The sequence below is a fragment of the Erythrolamprus reginae genome, chromosome 1 (genome assembly GCF_031021105.1).
Source record: "Erythrolamprus reginae isolate rEryReg1 chromosome 1, rEryReg1.hap1, whole genome shotgun sequence".
NCBI lineage: Eukaryota > Metazoa > Chordata > Lepidosauria > Squamata > Dipsadidae > Erythrolamprus > Erythrolamprus reginae.
The window spans coordinates 286,798,465-286,817,008 of NC_091950.1; the positions used below are offsets into that span (position 1 = coordinate 286,798,465).

Sequence of the window (18,544 nt, forward strand, 5' to 3'; positions counted from 1 at the left end):
ATCGTTACATAAAATGTGGTCCATTGTATACAGTCATTATTCAAAAGTACCAAAAACTGCCACTTGCTGATTTATCTCTGAAGCTGGCTAACATTGTTTTGAGATATCCTTTTAAGGTTTTTTTTTTTTATTCTTCAGCTGTGAGTAGCAGCGAATGAGTCATCCAAGACCATTCTTGGAATTCATTATTTAGAAGTAGATTTCAGCTTTGCCTCATTGCTAGGAGTTTGAAATTCTCATCTTGTTTTGTCAGCTACACATAAAGCCTCTTTGGGATGGAATATATATACTCCTTCGTGGTTGATGGACACATCTGCATAGTTCCCTTGGCAACAGTGCGAGAATGGTTTATCACTGGCTTTTTCTGAGATGCTGATAGAAGGCAACAAAGCTCAGAAAGCATCAAGGACCCCAGAGTTTTCTGAGATGGTTTTCTAGATTCTCAATTTAGCCCACAATCTTGGGATTTACAGATGGATCTCATTCAAGTGCTCACCAGATCCAACCTTGCTTGCTATTTTGAGATCAGGCAAGGTTGGCTTAATGCTACAAGTGTTCCCATTAGCAACTCTTTGGAAGGAAGGGTGATTGTTGTTCTAACAGTAATGGGCAGCCAAAATTTTTACTGCCACACTGTGGGTATGGCTTATTTTGTGGGTGTGGCTTAATGATCATGTGACTGGGTAGGAGTGGCTTGCCGGCCCTGTGACCAGGTGGGAGTGGCTTGAAAGACCATCATTGTTCAAGTGAACTGTTAAGTCCTCGACTTACAACCTTGTTAGTTGTAAGTGTCACTCGCTGGCCATTTCCCACGCTCTCCTTCCTGGGTCCCCCCCCCCTCACCGCAGGCTGGGTAGCTATGCAAATGGGTGCTGCCAGAAGCATAAATGCTGCCAGCGCCGTTTCCACCCACGCCTTCTGCTTGCACCTGAGGCTAGAGGGAAGCCGGGCAAGAGAGAGGGAAGCTCATCCAAGGCCAGGAAGAAGGAAAGAGGAAAAAAGCAAGGAGCGCAGACACAGCAGTAGCAGCAGGGGAAAAAGGAAAGCTGAGCCGAGACCAGTAATCCAGGAAGTGACAGCCGCCGATCAGCTGGAGCTGTGCACGTATCTTCATTTCCACCTGTGGAACTGCGTTCCACCCCGTCCTGCCTGCTGCCCACCCCTGCATATATGGATTGCTACCTGAGCTCTGCTGGTTTCCAGCTTTTTTCCAGGTGCAATTCAACATACAGGTTATCACTTTTAAAGTCCTGAATGAGGTGGAACCAGCTTCTTTGTGGGAATACCTCTTCCAAGGGGTATTGGTTCAATCCATTTGATTAGATAGGGTGGACAAACTCCAGGTCTCTTCTCCAAAATATCAACTTGGAGCACCTAGAAGCATGTCTCAGTGTCGGGCCCTGTCTTGTGGAGCATCCTCCCCTCCTGAGATCTGACAGCCCCCCCCCTCTGCTCTTCTATCCCAGGAGAGGTTAAAAAGCTGGCTTTCCCCCCAGGGTGAGGTGGAACCCAGAGATTGTGAACTTTATTTATTGGGGAGTGCCTTTTGGGGATACCAGGTGTTGGGTTTTGGAGATGCTGGTTTTTATTATTCCTTTTATGTTTCTATCATAAAAGCTGCTCAGAGGTAGGTTATATATAGTGAGCCTTTTAAATGTGAAAATTAATAAGTAAATACGTGTAAGAAAGTCAGTAAACAGAGAAAAGAAATAATGGCGTGTGAAGGCATTTTGAATCCTGACTTCTGCAGCCACTTTTTTCATTTTGTTTCCCTTTTGAAAATGATTGTGAAGCCCTGAAATTAATTATTCCATTTCTGGGGTATAGTATATAGTTGAAAAGGCTTGATCTTGTGCATATGTACACAAGCGTGCCTACCGTCCCTGTCTTAAGTTTCTCTCTTATTAGTACCAATATCGTAGATATAAACAGTGTTATTTCTTTGTATATTACCAATATGTACCTGACAAACAAACTAACTGAATTAATTAATTAATCAATCAATCAATTAATTAATTAATAAGCAAGCAAGCTGCATGGTGGGTCTCTGTGCTTGGAAAGCCTTAAGTCCCCATTTCTGTTTTTTTCCCCATGTAATATTGGTAGAGTACAGTTCTCATACCAGTCCCTTTTTTGCCAACTCCTGTAAATTTATCTGCTGGCTGCATTTTGGTTTTCCTTGGCACACAATTTCAGACAGCAAGTAAATGGCAGCCAAGAGATAAAAAAAATCCTTTCATTGCTGTCCTTTCATTGACCAATAATCACAAAATTTTTGTTTTATGTTCACCAGTTAAAAATGATGAGGGGACTGGAGGCTAAAATATATGCATAATGGTTGCAGGGACGGGGTATGTCTACTTTAATGAAAAGAAGAATTAGGGGAGACACGATAGCAGTCTTCCAATATCTCAGGCGTTGCCACAAAGAAGAAGGAGTCAAACTATTCTCCAAAGCACCTGAGGGTAGAACAAGAAGCAATGGGTGAAAACTAATCAAGGAGGGAAGCAACTTAGAACTAACAGAACAATGTGGAACAATTGCCTCCCGAAGTTGTGAATTCTCTTAACACTGGAAGTTTTTAAGAAGATTATTATTATTATTATTATTATTATTATTATTATTATTATTATTATTAATTATTTATTGGATTTGTATGCTGCCCCTCTCCGTAGACTCAGGGCGGCTAACAACAGTAGTACAAAACAGCATGTAAATCCAATACTAAAACAGCTAAAAAACCCTTATTTGTAAAACCAAGCATACATACAAACAAACATACCATGCATAAATTGTAAAGGCCTAGGGGGAAAGAATATCTCAGTTCCCCCATGCCTGACGGCAGAGGTAGGTTTTAAGCAGCTTACGAAAGGCGAGGAGGGTGGGGGCAATTCTAATCTCCGGGGGGAGATGGTTCCAGAGGGCCGGGGCCACCACAGAGAAGGCTCTGTGATATTGATAAGATATTGAATAACCATTTGTCTGAAGTTGTGTAAGGTTTCCTGCCCAAGGAGGGGGTTGCAGGGACCTCCAAGGTCTCTTCCAACTTTGTTGTTGTTGTTGTTGTTGTTGTTGTGAATGTAATGGGGAATAGAAACCAGAGGTTTTGATGTACTGGATGAAGTTGATCAAGACAGGAAATTCATTTGAGAAAATTGCCAATCATGGCCCTTGATACGTTGCAGGTTGTATAAGCAGCAATGCAACAAGAAGCTGTTCTTTATGTGTGGTAAAGGCACAGTATGGTAACAGCAAGATTTAGAGTGGTGAGGCTGGCTTCTGGATGTGTGGATATAGTTTTTGAATATGTTAATAAGTAGTTGGGACTTTTCCTAGTTCAAACCCCCAAATATCACTAGCATAAATTTTGCAGACAGACAATTAAAATAAAACCCAGCATTTTTACTACTTTATGTCTTGATGGATTTCCTGAACATTTCCTGGAAGAATGCTTGATTTGGGTCAAGATTATGGACTTCACTTATTTTTATTTATTTATTTTACTTATATTCTGCCGTTATTATTTTTGTAAATAATTCACGGTCGCAAACATGTACCATATGGCAAACTTGTAAGAAACTTACTCACCTGTGACAAAACCTATTTTGTGACTATCATTTTAATGTCCCCACTGTAAAAACAAAGGAAGTTTTAAGAGCTGTGTAATATCATGAGATATTACCTTTTTTCTTTTTCTAGTTTTTGATAGCAAAATGTGCTTTCTTCCCTCTTTTTGGTTTAAGAAGAGGAATATAAAAATATAAAGTGGTACCGACTGTTCTCTCATTTTAATTTGGTGCATGAGCAATCTGGACATAAAATATTCCACAAAAGAAGCCGGCATCTTTGTTTAATCGGAAAGGACAATTTTTGATCTGAGTTAAGAATGTGCTTTTCACATACATAAATAGTTGAAGAAGTAGTTTAGAACATCAGTAAAGGAGAATATTTGTAGCTAAGGGTTGATATGAGGGGTCCTTGGTGCTCTGGGCTTACATGTTTTCTTGCCGATGTTTCATTGCCCAAACTAAGTAACATCATGAGGACTAGTGCTGATGATGTTGCCTAGTTAGGGTTAGGTATTGAAATTCCTGCAAGAAAACAGAGAGTACCAAGAACCCCTTATAGTTTAGTTTTCTTGTGTGAAGCATCTTTTTTTGTGTTTTTTTTGCTCTCTAAAACTGTGCTCCTTGAAAGATGAAGTCTGACAGTTAGGAGAGACACAGTGGGCTGAGTTGTTCAAGCGCGCAGCCTGTGTTGGATTTATGATATGCTTAAAACTCACAACATTATAGCTGGAGGAAATTTGAACATTGGGTGACTGGTGGATACATACTCACACTGGAGGTTGTATTTTGCGAAAGTGAGCATCTCAGTAAGAGAAGGAGATTCGCCGCCGCTCCCTTGTGACAGAAAGGCTGTGAAGAGGTGTCAGGTTTGCAAATGGACATCCTGAAGGGTCTACAAAATAGAGGTTGGTTACCAAAAAGCCCCCGGTCTGTGCTCTATATACACCCAGAGATTAGAATATACTACTCTGGGTGTACTCCAATGACTGTAATTCTTACTAAATGTGTGACTTGTTGATGGGTGGATCAAAAATATCTCTCCTCCCCATCGATTCGGCTGTGTTTTGCAATCTTCTTCGCAACTTACTTTGCCAATCCATTCTCCTTTTTGGATTTTTTTTGGGGGGGGGGGAAGAATTACTACTGCTCTCTTTTGTTTACAAGATCTGTATTTTGTTTCTCCTTTCCAGCTGCTTCAATCCACCGAGGCAGAAGATGGCTTAGCAACCGACCAACCTTCCCCCACGCTGGGGTCCCTCTGTGCCCAGGAGTTGGACTGATGGGAATCTTTTGTTTTTGAATCGAAGGGCATCGAAGAAGCTTGTTCCCAAAGCCATTCTTCCCTAATTCATGAGCCAGCAGGATGTGGTCGCCGTCCTTTCAGAACGCCTTCTCATAGCTGCGTACAAAGGGCAAGTGGATAATGTGGTGCAGCTTATCAACAAGGGTGCCAAGGTAGCGGTTACCAAGGTAACGAGAGAGAGACAGAGAGAGAGAGAGAGAGAGAAAGTGAGAGAGAAAGAGAAAGAGAGAGAGAGAAAAACTCCTTACAAATTCACTGAGAGCTAACCTCACTCCCAAAGTATTTCTCTCTCCCCCCCCCCCTTGTGATAAATGTCTTCTGGCTTTTGAAAGTGTCATTGTTCCAGAGACCTGTATGGATGAATGTGTGTGTGTGTGTGGTGGTGTGGTGTGGGGTTTTTCCCCCTCCTCTTCATTCCGCAGTTGCATTTAGGTGTCAAATAATTTTCCTTCTCTTCTGATGGTTTTTTTTTTTACCCCCTCTGAAAGGGAAAGAAGCAAAAAGCTTTGCAGAATTTTCAAAGCGGATTTTGCGTTTGTGCTGACAAGATTAATTGCTGTGAAATGGGAGGTGGGGGCAAAATTGAACCACAGTCCTTTGGGCTTCCTGAGATGTACAAATGGAGGCAAATACACTTTGGAAGAAGGAAAGCATTTGTGGGGGAACAAGCAAGTGCGACGTCATGTATTGTCAAATGGCTGAGAACATGTTGAGTGCTTCTAGTGTATTGTACATTGTGCCCGTTCTACTAATTTTTCCAAATGAAGATTTTAAAGCAGCGAATTAGACTTTACAAAACCTTGAATGAGTCCATTGAGTGATCCCAAGTGCCATCAACGTTTAGCTTTAGATTAGATTTTTTGCAACCATGAAGCTTAAAAAAGGGGAAATGCTAAATAAAAAACCTCAATTGTCTCCATCTCTAGGGAGAAAGATTTATTCCTCAGAAGCGGTTCAAAGAGACAGAACTGAGGAGCAATTCCTCGCTGACTCTATTCTGCCAGGATCTCATCCTGTAAACATAGAAACATAGAAGTCTGATGCAGAAAAAGACCTCATGGTCCATCTAGTCTGCCCTTATACTATTTTCTGTATTTTATCTTAGGATGGATATATGTTTATCCCAGGCATGTTTAAATTCAGTTACTGTGGATTTATCTACCACGTCTGCTGGAAGTTTGTTCCCAGGATCTACTACTCTTTTAGTAAAATAATATTTTCTCATGTTGCTTTTGATCTTTCCCCCAACTAACTTCAGATTGTGTCCCCTTGTTCTTGTGTTCACTTTCCTATTAAAAACACTTCCCTCCTGGACCTTATTTAACCCTTTGACATATTTAAATGTTTCGATCATGTCCCCCCTTTAAAAACTGGGACAGGTAGCTGTGATCTGACTTAATTGCTTCCGCTCCAGGTACCACAATGATCAGAGAAAGATAGAATAGGAATGCAGAGTTGCACATAGTTTCTTCCTCTGAGCAAAACAATACTGAGTTATTTAGATCTGAGAGCCACATTCTGACAACATTGATAGTCTTATTGCCCTAAAAAACAAGAGAGAAAAACTGATGGTACTTTCAGAATGGCCCACTTATCTATAAATTTAAGAATAAATGGCTTCCACTATCTGCCAGTGCAGCTCTCATAAAAGGAGAATAAATTATTTTCCTCTCTCTTTTCTTGTGTTCTTTCTTCTTTCCTTCCTTCTTTCTTTCATTTATGTATATGTATTCTGCTTCTTTTGATAATTTCTTGGGGCTGGTGCGTCACAGCTCAGATTTGTAGACATTAAAGTAGTAGGTGTTTATCTAAAAAAGAAAAAAAAACAGATGGCAAAGCAAACAAAAATGTGTTTGTATTCCTCAATATTATATAAATAAGCTTACCAGTAAGTAATGATTGACTGCAGCTCATTGTTAACTAAACATGTGTAGCAGTACGTCTATGTTTACCTTGGAGTAAAGCACCGTATTGAAATGACATTGTAAGTGAAAGTTGGGGGAAGCCTGTCTCAGTTTAGAAAAATAAAATGAACTGTATGGTGGAATCGGTTGTCAGGCAGAATGTATGAGAATTCTTTGAAATAACTCACTAAACCTTTTTTTGGTATTTGGTTCTGTTGAAATGGTAAAATTAACTTTTGAAACCCTCAGTTTCCTGGAATTGTTTGGAATAATGGCTGGAGGCTGGGTTCAGACTCTTTTGCATATATTGGTTTCACTACAGTTAGCTTTATACTTCAAAGCAACCAATTGCGGTAATTTTAAGATGTGCAGTGCATAATTTATACCCATACAAGAGTCAAGGTGACAACTTACCCAGGCACCATAGTTGCAAGGTTGGAAAATAAACGACAGAACAGTTGATTCCATCAGTATTTGGCAAGGGGTGCCAGGAATGGTAAAAACAGCTAATTGTTGTAGTTCCTGTTTTAAAACAAGATAATCTTTTAGAAGTTAGAAACATAGAAACATAGAAGACTGGCGGCAGAAAAAGACCTCATGGTCCATCTAGTGTGCCTTTATACTATTTCCTGTATTTTATCTTAGGATGGATATATGTTTATCCTAGGCATGTTTAAATTCAGTTATTGTGGATTTACCAACCACGTCTGCTGGAAGTTTGTTCCAAGGATCTACTACTCTTTCAGTAAAATAATATTTTCTCATGTTGCTTTTGATCTTTCCCCCAACTATCTTCAGATTGTGTCCCCATGTTCTGCTTCATGCACTATTCAGCTCGATACCTGACTTACAACCATAATTGGACTGGAACCTTGATTGTTGAATGAAGCAGTTGTTAAGTGAGATGTCACGTGAGTGCTTTGCTTAATGACCGCAACTCCAGCACACCTGATTGTGATTGTTTAGTGCAGTGGTCCCCAAACTACGGCCCACGGGCCGCATGTGGCCCGCTGAGGCCATTTATCCGGCCCACGGGTGAGTGACAGGAAACCAGAAAACCTTGTATAGCCAATCAGATGTTAACAAAAGAAAATTAAAAACAAAACATAAACATATATGAATTTCAGACTTCTTCCCCCCCTCTAAATAGTACATTCCATTTTGCTTTTTACTTTAAAATAAGGTATGTGCAGTGTGCATAGGGATTTGTTCATAGTTTTTTTTTATAGTCCGGCCCTCCAACAGTCCGAGGGACAGTGAACTGGCCCCCTGTGTAAAAAGTTTGGGGACCCCTGGTTTAGTGATTGGGTTTCTAAACAGATGGAGTCCCAAGTAAGGAGTGCAAGGTGACTAAGAGGGCTGGGAGAGACCCTAAGACAGTGATGGTGAACCTTTTTTCCCTCCAGTGCCAAAAGTATATGTGCGTGTGCTGTCATGCATGCATGAGTGACCTCACCCATAATTCAATGCCTGGGGATGGTGAAAATGGCCTCCCCCGCCCCTCCAGAAGCCCTCTGAGGTCTGAAGCATCCCATTTTCCAGACTCTGGTGGGCCTAGTTAGGCCTGTTTTTCACCCTCCCGAGGCTCCAGAGGCAAAAATACCCTCCCCCAATAATAATAATAATAATAATAATAATAATAATAATAATAATTTATTGGATTTGTATGCTGCCCCTCTCCGCAGACTCGGGGCGGCTAACAACAATAATAAACACAACATGTACAATCCAATAATAATAATAATAATAATAATAATAAAATCCCCCTGGAGACTCAGGAAGCTGAAAATGCCCTCCCAGTAATCTCTGGCCAAGCCGAAAATCAGTTGGCTGGCACATACAAACACATTGGAGATGAGCTAGGGTAACAGCTGATATGGCTTTGCATGTCACCTGTGGCACCGGGGCCATAGGTTCACCATCACTGCCCTAGGAAGCTCCTATCAGGAGCTGAAAATCCTCCATGCTGAAATTCAAGAAGGATTTTTAGTCCTGGCATTGAGAGACACTTGTGTATGGCTTGTGCTGGGCTTCTCAAGGCCAACCCTAAGGACTGGGTTGGCACCGGGCTGCGGCATGCTAGGAACTGGGCTGCGCAAACAAGTGAATCCCCATCCGTGGGATGCAGACAACATGGGAACTACATTTCCTCCAGTCCGTGGAAAAACCTCTTACTATGTATTGTTTTTATTATTGCTGTGAGCTGCCCCGAATTTCCGGAGAGGGGCGGCATATAAATCCAATAAATCTAATCTAATCTAATCTAATCTAATCTCTCCCTAGAACCAGTTCCTGGTGCCCCAAAAGTTGGAGGCTATTGCTCTAAGGCAGTGTTTCCCAACCTTGACAACTTGAAGCATTTGCTGGCTGGGGAATTCTGGGAGTTGAAGTCCAGATATCTTCAAGTTGCCAAGGTTGGGAAACACTGATCTAAGGTATCCCATGCTCCATTTCCTTACCACACTGTCTATGCTCAAAATCTCCCTTATTGAAATACTGTATTAAAAAAGAGATTGGGGAATTATTTGATTGATGATCTGAATAGCAGTTGTTTGGTAACAAGCTATTTTTTTTTGGTGCGGAATCTGAAAACGTTTTGTTTCTGTGGGAGTGAATTCAATTTGCATGGAGTCCTTTGTTTATTTTCCATGAAAGCAGCCAAATAGCCTTTTTATAAATAGGATGATTCCAGAAGCAAGGGAGATATTCCATGCGATTAATATCAATAAATACAACATAACATTTTTATTTGGTACTTTTTATTAAATATTGGAAAAAAGTGTCTTTTAACCCAAGATATATCAGATACATTTCTAGTAGAATTTCATTAGACTTTTTCATCCTTTAAATAGCAAACTTCTGCTCTTCTGCCAAATCCTTTTAAAACTGGCCTAGGAAAGAACATAAGATTTGGCCTGGTGGATCAGCTCAAGGTCCATTTTAATCAGGCATTTTTAATAGATTTTATAGGAACCCTGGTGGCGCAGCAGGTAGAGTGCTGTACTGCAGGCCACTGAAGCTGATCTGAAGGTCAGCGGTTCAAATCTAATCACCGGCTCAAGGTGGACTCATCCTTCCATCCTTCCGAGGTGGGTAAAATGAGGACCCGGATTGTGGGGGCAGTATGCTGGCTCTGTTAAAAAGTGCTATTGCTAACATGTTGTAAGCCGCCCTGAGTCTAAGAAGAAGGGCGGCATAAAAATTGAATGAATGAATGAATGAATGAATGAATAAATAAATAAATAAATAAATAAATAAATAAATAAGGCTCGATTACTGTAACGCTCTCTACATGGGGCTACCTTTGAAAAATGTTCGGAAACTTCAGATCGTGCAGAATGCAGCTGTGAGAGCAATCATGGGCTTTCCCAAATATGCCCATGTTACACCAACACTCTGCAGTCTGCATTGGTTGCCGATCAGTTTCCGGTCACAATTCAAAGTGTTGGTTATGACCTATAAAGCCCTTCATTGCACCGGACCAGATTATCTCAGGGACCGCCTTCTGCTGCACGAATCCCAGCGACCAGTTAGGGTCCCACAGAGTGGATCTTCTCCGGGTCCCATCAACTAAACAATGTTGCTTGGCGGGACCCAGGGGAAGAGCCTTCTCTGTGGCAGCCCCGGCCCTCTGGAACCAACTCCCCCCAGAGATTAGAATTGCCCCCACCCTCCTTACCTTTCGTAAGCTCCTTAAAACCCACCTCTGCCGTCAGGCATGGGAGAATTGAGATCCTCTTTCCCCCTAGGCCTTTACAATTCTATGCATGGTATGTATGTATGTATGTTTGGTTTTTATATTAATGGGTTTTTAATCATTTTTAGTATTAGATTACTATTGTACACTGTTTTATTGTTGCTGTTAGCCGCCCCGAGTCTCCAGAGAGGGGCGGCATACAAATCCAATAAACAAACAAATAAATAAATAAATAAATCTGACAGTGACCAGATCAGTTCCTTCTAGTGTGCTCCTTAGCAGGAGATTTATTATTAATTATTAATTAATTGGACCTTTATGCCACCCCTCTCCGAGGACTCGGGGCGGCTAGGGACATCTTTTGCGGCCTGATATTCTCTTGCAACTCTGGCCCCAAATCGTTCAATTAATTTTCATGATTGAGAGCAGTCTTGAACCTGGATCCCCTCAGTCCTAACACAACACCATAACCATCACCACATCAACAAGTCTTTGGCCACCCCCATATCTATGTAATAATGAATTCCCAAGTTAGTTATATCCTGGGTGAAGAAGTATAGTATCCTCGACTTACAGCCATTCGTTTTGTGTTAAAATGGCACTTTAAAAAGGGGCTTGCAACTAATCCTCACATTTACAACTGTTATAGCATCCGCAGAGTCATGTAATCAAAATTCAGATGCTTGACAACAGGCAAATAGGGTGTTTATGATGGTTGCAGTGTCCTGGGGTCATGTGATCATTAGTTACAACTTTCCTGGCTGACTTCCAACAAGCAAAATCAATGGGGGTGTCAGGATTTAAGTCTGAAGTTATATTGCAAGTACAGTACATTAGAAGTAAAGTGAATGCTGAGTCATGGTGCTTCAGCAGAATGATGCAATCTGTTCTATGATCTGATTGGTCAGTACATGTATATAATGTAATACACCTTTTGTGTGGGTCTGATCTGATTCTGGTCTGGTTTAATGGTTTGGTTTAGTGGTTTAGTATAGTGTGGTTGGTTGGTGGTTTGTTCTGTTATATAGTTTAGAGTAAATAGTTACTTTTTTGATACTACTGAAGATGTAAAAGAGCTTGCTGAAGAAAAAACTGCTGTAGTGTCTTTATTGAGAAAACTGCCTATCCGCCACATTTCCAATGCAAATTCAAAATAATTCTGAGAGGGGGAAGGCAGATTTGCTTAACAACCATGTGATTCATATAACAATGGCAAGATTTGCTTAATGACTGTTGTGGTTAGCTCTGGCCCAGCTCCTGTCCCAAGAACTGTTGATGTGGGGGAGACATCCACATGCTGCAGGCCTGTTTTGCCCCCGGTGGAATCTGCTGATGAAGGCTCCTCTGACCAAGAAGACATGAGTGACAGGGAGGAGGAGAGTGTGGCAGACAGCTCAGAAGGAGATCAATTATCTAGCTCCTCCTTGGATTCAGAACAAGAGTTAATGATACAGCCATGCATGCGGAGAGCGAAGCATAGGCAACAACAACTGAGAGATTATTATCAAAGAAAATGAGGCCACCTGTGTTTGGGTGGGGCTGTGGTAATTAGTGAGGCTGCTAGAAATAGCAGCCTGTGGGTTTGGCCATTGTGGAGGATTATCTGATCATTGTGTTTCGTGCTTGCCTTGCTGACTTCGACCTTTGTGTGCTGATTTCCCCCCGCTTTGAAACTAAACCAGAGCAAAGTGTGTTTCACTTTGTGAAAGAAGAAGGACTGTGAATTGTCTCACAGCTGCAAGCTAAGTGTCACAGAACTGATAAGGGACTTGTACAAATTACCAGTTTGTTTGGAGACGAGTGCTCTTTGCTATACCAAAAGAGGGCTTAGTTTAAGTGAATTTTCATTATAAAGAACATTGTTTTGAATTTTCAAACGTGTGTTTGTCTGAAATTGTATCTGTGCAGTTTTGGGAGGATTCTACCAGAGAGCTCGACAGAACAATGACCATGGCAAAAAAAGGTTATAAAATTTGGTGTGTCTCACTCAACAATCACCTTGCTTAGCTGGCTGGAGAATTGTGAGAGTTGAAGTCCTGAAGTCTTCAAGTTGCCAAATTTGGGGACCACTGGTCTATTCAAATCTCCTGCCCATCATCTTCGCTGAATGACCTAATGACCAGTCTTTGTTTGTTTGTATTTCTAAGCTGCCCTTCTCCAGAAGACTCAGGGTGACTTACAAGATAAAATCAAATACAAAAATACAAAATGTGAGAAACCCAAATAGAAAATCTAATCTAAAACCCCTAACAGTTAAAACCATTCAACCCAATTCATCCAATCAAAATCAAACTCTCATACAATCAGCCGGAGCGTTAACGAGAGGGAGAAAAATTCCCTATCTGTAGGCTCCATGCTATGCAAGACTTTATATAATTCAACGATTTTATTTATTTATTTTATTTATTTATTTTGTCCAATACATAATACACATTGAAGAGAAAGGTATGTAATAATATAAGTAAATAAAAGAATAGAAGATAAGATATAAAAGTATAGGTGAACATATTTGAAAGGAAGAAAAGATAAATGAGATAAGGAGAGACAATTGGACAGGGGACGGAAGGCACACTGGTGCACTTATGCACGCCCCTTACTGACCTCTAAGGAACCTGGAGAGGTCAATCATCTAAGGGAAAAATGTTTGGGGTTAGGGGTTGACACTACTGAGTCGGGTAATGAGTTCCACGCTTCGACAATTCGGTTGCTGAAGTCATATTTTTTACAGTCAAGTTTGGAGCGGTTAATATTAAGTTTGAATCTGTTGCGTGCTCTTGTGTTGTTGCGATTGAAGCTGAAATAGTCATTGACAGGTAGAACGTTGCAGCATATGATCTCGTGGGCAATACTTAGATCGTGTTTTAGGCGATGTAGTTCTAAGCTTTCTAGACCTAGGATTGATAGTCTGCTTTCGTAGGGTATTCTGTTTCGAGTGGAGGAGTGAAGGGCTCTTCTGGTGAAGTATCTTTGGACATTTTCAAGGGTGTTGATGTCCAAGATATGGTATGGGTTCCAGACAGATGAACTGTATTCAAGGATTCAACTTTTTTCCTAACCTAAGGGTCTCACCTAATCTAAGCTTTCTTCTAAGGAAAGTGCCTGAGCCCCCTGCCCTCAAAAGTACACAAAGTTCTATCCTGTCATGAAAGTCTCTTTCCCTCAATGCAGATGGCTAAACCAACCTCAACACCCCTCCCCCAAAGATTAAATCTTCTTTGTAAGACATTGACTTTAAACAGGAGAGTCTGGGAAGTGAATTGATAATATGTGTCTGTAGAAGAGGGGCGCAATGCCAGATGTCCTGCTGCCAAGCGGGTAGGAAAAGAAAACAAAACAAAAAGACTTTATAACCTCTGACCTCTCATGCAAGAAATCTGTCAGCGCTAGTGACAAAATGGTATCCTTTGCCACAACCGAGACAAGGAGAAAGCTTAAGAAAGGTCATGTTACATTCTCCTAGTGGGAAATGTCTGAGGAGTTTTGGGAATTGCTGAAAAAACGCTGCTGCTATCGGTATCTGCTACCCGAGCTCGTCTTCTCACACCTGAGAGCTTCGCATGGTTGTAATACCACATTTTTTTTGTATTATGTGAACAGGTCTTGGAGGCCCCTCCGAAGTTTGTATTCCAGGCGCAATTGGAAATGTTCACATGTCTTCAGAACAAAATTCAGTCGATGATAATGTCAAAACTTTGCATAAACTTTAATAGCTTATTTCCCCAAACTCTGGGAAAGACTAAGCATAGCTAAGTAAGCTCCTTAAAACCCACCTCTGTCATCAGGCATGGGGGAACTGAGATATCCTTTCCCCCTAGGCTTCTACAATTTATGTATGGTATGCTTGTATGTATGATTGGTTTTTAAAATAAGGGTTTTTAGCCGTCTTAGTATTGGATTGTCACATGTTGTTTTTACCACTGTTGTTAGCCGCCCCGAGTTTACGGAGAGGGGCTGCATACAAATCCAATAGATAGATAGATATATAGATAGATAGACAGACAGACAGACAGACAGACAGACAGACAGACAGACAGACAGACAGACAGACAAACGAACATATAAAAGCAATTTGAAAGCTGATCCTTAAGGAGAAATTGGAAGGGCATTAAAGCAGTGATGGCAAACCGTTTTTGGTTTGCGGACCAAAAGGGTGCGTGTGTGCTAATATGTGCATGTACCCATACCCCTTCCCTTCCCCCCCATGTGCACCCCTGCTGCTGCCCATGTGCATGCGCACAATGTTCCCCGCCCCTGCACATGTGCACAGGTCTCACTGAATCCTGCTCTGGATGCCCTCAAGTGCTTTTCTGAAACTTTAAATGTTGTTGAGGAGAACACAGTGGGAAAGTATATTTGGAAATACAGGTTGTCCTCAAGTCATGGCACTACAAAAATGACTTATGACTGTTTTCACATTTATGACCATTACGTCATGGTCGCAAGATCAAAATTCAGAGGCTTAGCAACTGACTCATACTTATTTATATATATGATAGATGATAGGTAATAGACAGACAGACAGACAGACAGATTCATTCATTCATTCATTCATTCGTGTATTGGTAGCATACAAATATATAACAATGTTTATGTACATGATACTAGTAACATTAGGACAGGGGACGGTAGGCATGCTGGTGCACTTATGTACGCCACTTACTGACTTCTTAGGAATTGGGAGAGGTCAACAGTGGATAGTCTAATGACAGACATCATGATGTCCGATATTTTTTAAAATTTATTTATCCTAAGCCTTAGTCAGCCCCTGCTGATATCATCAGAGTATAAAATCACCATTGAAGAAATGTTTGCCTTTATGTGTTGCCGATCGATTTAGTTATTGCACACGTAATGGGTCCACACTCTTGCCTCCAACATGGTTGCAATGTGTCAGAGTCATGTGATCAACTTTTGTAACTTTCTAACAAGCAAAGACAATGGGGAAACCAGATTTACTGTGGCCTGCCACAGTTAGCAGCGATAGGGAAAAGGGAGGGGTGAGGAAGAGAGAGAGAGATTGATAACCACCACACATTCCTTTACACAGAGTCCAGCTGAACAAATGAAAAAGCCAGTGAATCCCTGCACAGGATTGGTCCATGTGATTGCACTTGTGGGTGTGGGGATGTGAGATGAACCTTAACCTGAATGGGGAACTGAAGATAATTTAGTGTTGGAATGACAGTTACGAATCCAACATGGCGATGCTAATAAATCGAACCTTGTGTGAGAGCACAGGAGTGGAATGTGATTTATTTCTCAGATGCTATTTGGTGCGTTGACACTGCATTACTAACTGAACAACTGCAGTGATTCTCCGTACTGAAGGAGTGGGTCCAGCAGTCACATGGGTTGCTCCTGTCCAATCCGTTGGAACTGAGCCTAGTATTAAAAAAGACTGCTGGATCCGCCCCTTCCCCAGAATTCGCTCAGTTCGCATATCCTGCGGTTGTATTGTGAATGCTCGTTCAACATTCTAACACCTTCCCTTCGATCTTTCCTTCAAAAAGTAGTAAGATTTATTGTCTTTATTTAATTACTTGCACTAATTGCGCCAGCCGTTTAAAAGAAAAAAAAGAAAAAAACGCGGCTTGGCTTTATTTCCTTGGGAGAAGTTGCGGTTTCGTTTTCCCCCGGCGGTTTTGCCGGTTACGATTCCTGCGGCCGCTTGTGGATTCTTCTAATCCCTTGGCCTGGAGGTCCTAGTGCAAGTATTTATCCATTGAAATATTGATTATTTATTGTATATAAATATTTAAGGGCTTATAAAATACCTCCTGCGGAGTGAGACGCCTTCTAGTCTCCTGGACTTAGTCGATCGCTTTTCCCTTAAGAAATTCTCAGCAGCGATCTTTTCGGCGCGAAGGCCTTCGCGCCCTTTTTTAAAAATCTAGGCCTCTCGTGTTGGCCTTCTGCCAGCCGCGTAGGCCTCAGTCCACCGCGTGGATCCGGGAGCGGGCCTTGGGGGTCCCAGGCTAAATTCTCCACCGGCTAAGCCTCCAACCAGAGTGCCTTGGTTTACTTAATTACAAAGTTTAGGGAGGCTGGCCCCGCTGGATTTGGGGGCACGAACTCTGGGTTTGCCCAGATTGTCCTCACGTTTCAGCAGCTTCGAGGCCTCGAAGCAGGATCCATTCCTCTTGGGAAGTCCTTGAAATCTTCTCCTTATAATTCAGTTATTGGCTCAGCCTTGTCTTCTGTTAATTGTCAGACTATGGCTACTTTTCCCAAGAGAGGCACAACTAAAGGTCCCAAAGAGGTTAGGCCTACTGGTAATTCTACTGAAGTTCCCCAGGCCTCTTCCTCCTCTTCCTCAGGCACCCATTCCTTAGCCAAGCCCACCAGGGCTGAGAAGAGAAGGGACCCAGCCCTACAAAAAATACATGATAAATCAGCCAAACTTTTTAAGGTGCAGGCCCAAGTGCATATCAATCCAACCCCCCCGGAGGCCTCTAACCTGCCTCTTTCTGGGGTTCCTGTGCTATCCCTGGATGAGCCAAACCTAAATCCACCCCAACCTAACCTATGGGGTTTAGGTCCAGAGGAGCCAGATATTACCGAGGATTCCTCCCAGCCAGAACCTGCTCAGGCCCTCAGGGATCCTCCGGCCTTTCCGGCTGATATTTCTTCCTTGCCTCCGGAGTTTCAGTCTATCTTGACTATTCTGACTAACACCATTGACGCTAAACTCTCATCTTTCAATGTGCCTTCTCTGTCTCATCCCCCACCACGCTCCTCCCGTCCCGTGAGTTCTTCTCCTTCCTACAGAGCCCCAGCCATGGAGGTCTCTGACTCCTCTCAGGAAGAGGATGAGGATGGGGACGCAGAAGAGGATGATGACCCATTTCAGCGTCTGTCGGAAGATGAGGAATCTCAGATTAAGATTCCAGCCCCAGCTGCTATCTTTCCTTCGCAGCTTTTCAAATCTCTCCTGTTTAAAGCTAGAGTATCCACGGGGCTAGCCGGGCAAGAAAAACAGGCTACTTCTTCCTCAGACCCTCCGGAGGAAAATCTTCCTTATTTCATGGAAGAACAGGAAGACAATGAGGTAATACCTATGCCCAAGTTGTTTAAGGACGCCTTGCTTAAACAGTGGGACCACCCAACCGTTGGCCTTACTCCCACTCCCAAGGACAAGAAACTCTACAAGCTCTTCTCCTCCTATGAGGAACTCCTAACATGTCCCAAGCCAGATGAACCAGTGAAGACACTCCACTCGACTTCTGCCATACCGGGCGAAGCAAAGGAGGTCCTCCGGCCAGAGGACAAACGACTTGAGCAAATGCTCAAAAGGAGTCTCCTTGCAGACTCATGGGCCATTAAGAGTGCTGCAGCGGCATCCTTCTTTTCCAGAGCTGTGCTCTTGTGGCTTCGTCAGCTCCAACCACACCTGCCGCCAGATGACTTACGGGGTCAACAGGATTTCAACAATATCTTCGCAGCTCCCCGATATGTAGCAGATGCTTCCCTCCAATCTTCCAGATTTGCAGCCAGGTCAGTAGCAGCCTCCACAACGGCCAGAAGACTTCTATGGCTCCGCCCTTGGCAGGCGGGAGTAAGACAGAAGTGGCAGTTAGCCATGGGTCCGCTGAAAAGTAACCTCCTCTTCGGAGACCTTCTGGACCCTCTCCTTACGGAGACCACAGACAAGAAAAAGGTCTTCGGACCTACCACCAAGAAGGCCCCTAAACCGCAGCCCTTTCGGCGCACAGGGCGTCAACAGGATCAGGGCTTCGCATTTCAAAGGAATCCAGGTCAGTATTTCCCTCGGTTTCGATCCCAATCTAGAACCACCAGGGGCAGAGGTTCCCATTATCAGAGAGGATCCTCTTCTACCAGGGCTTCCAAAAGAGCCAGATGGTAAGTTTTCCTCCTTTCCCATAGGCGGTCGCCTAGCCTGGTTCTCTTCCGACTGGCACCGTTCTTGTAAGGACCCCTGGGTCATTGACACTGTGGAAAGGGGCCTAAGGTTAGAGTTCATTTCACCTCCCCCTAACCGTTTTATTTCTTGTCCTTCTCCCAGTTCCACTCCATCTCGTATCCGAATGGAGGAGGCTATTTCTCATTGTTG

General features: G+C 42.6%; 1 protein-coding gene across 3 annotated transcripts in view; it reads left to right on the top strand.

Moving 5' to 3' along the window:
- ANKRD6 (ankyrin repeat domain 6) overlaps window positions 1–18,544 on the top strand; it is a 108,028-nt gene that overhangs the window by 37,537 nt on the left and 51,947 nt on the right. For 2 of the 3 annotated variants that reach the window (XM_070733203.1, XM_070733206.1), the window contains exon 1: window positions 4,950–5,039. Coding sequence is in view for 1 of the 3 variants with exons in the window: in XM_070733205.1 (XP_070589306.1) it covers window positions 4,920–5,039 (120 nt within the window). In the remaining 2 variants the exon portion in view is untranslated. Of the gene's footprint in view, window positions 1–4,759; window positions 5,040–18,544 lie in introns of those variants that run through there. The other variant, XM_070733205.1, reaches the window with a different exon arrangement.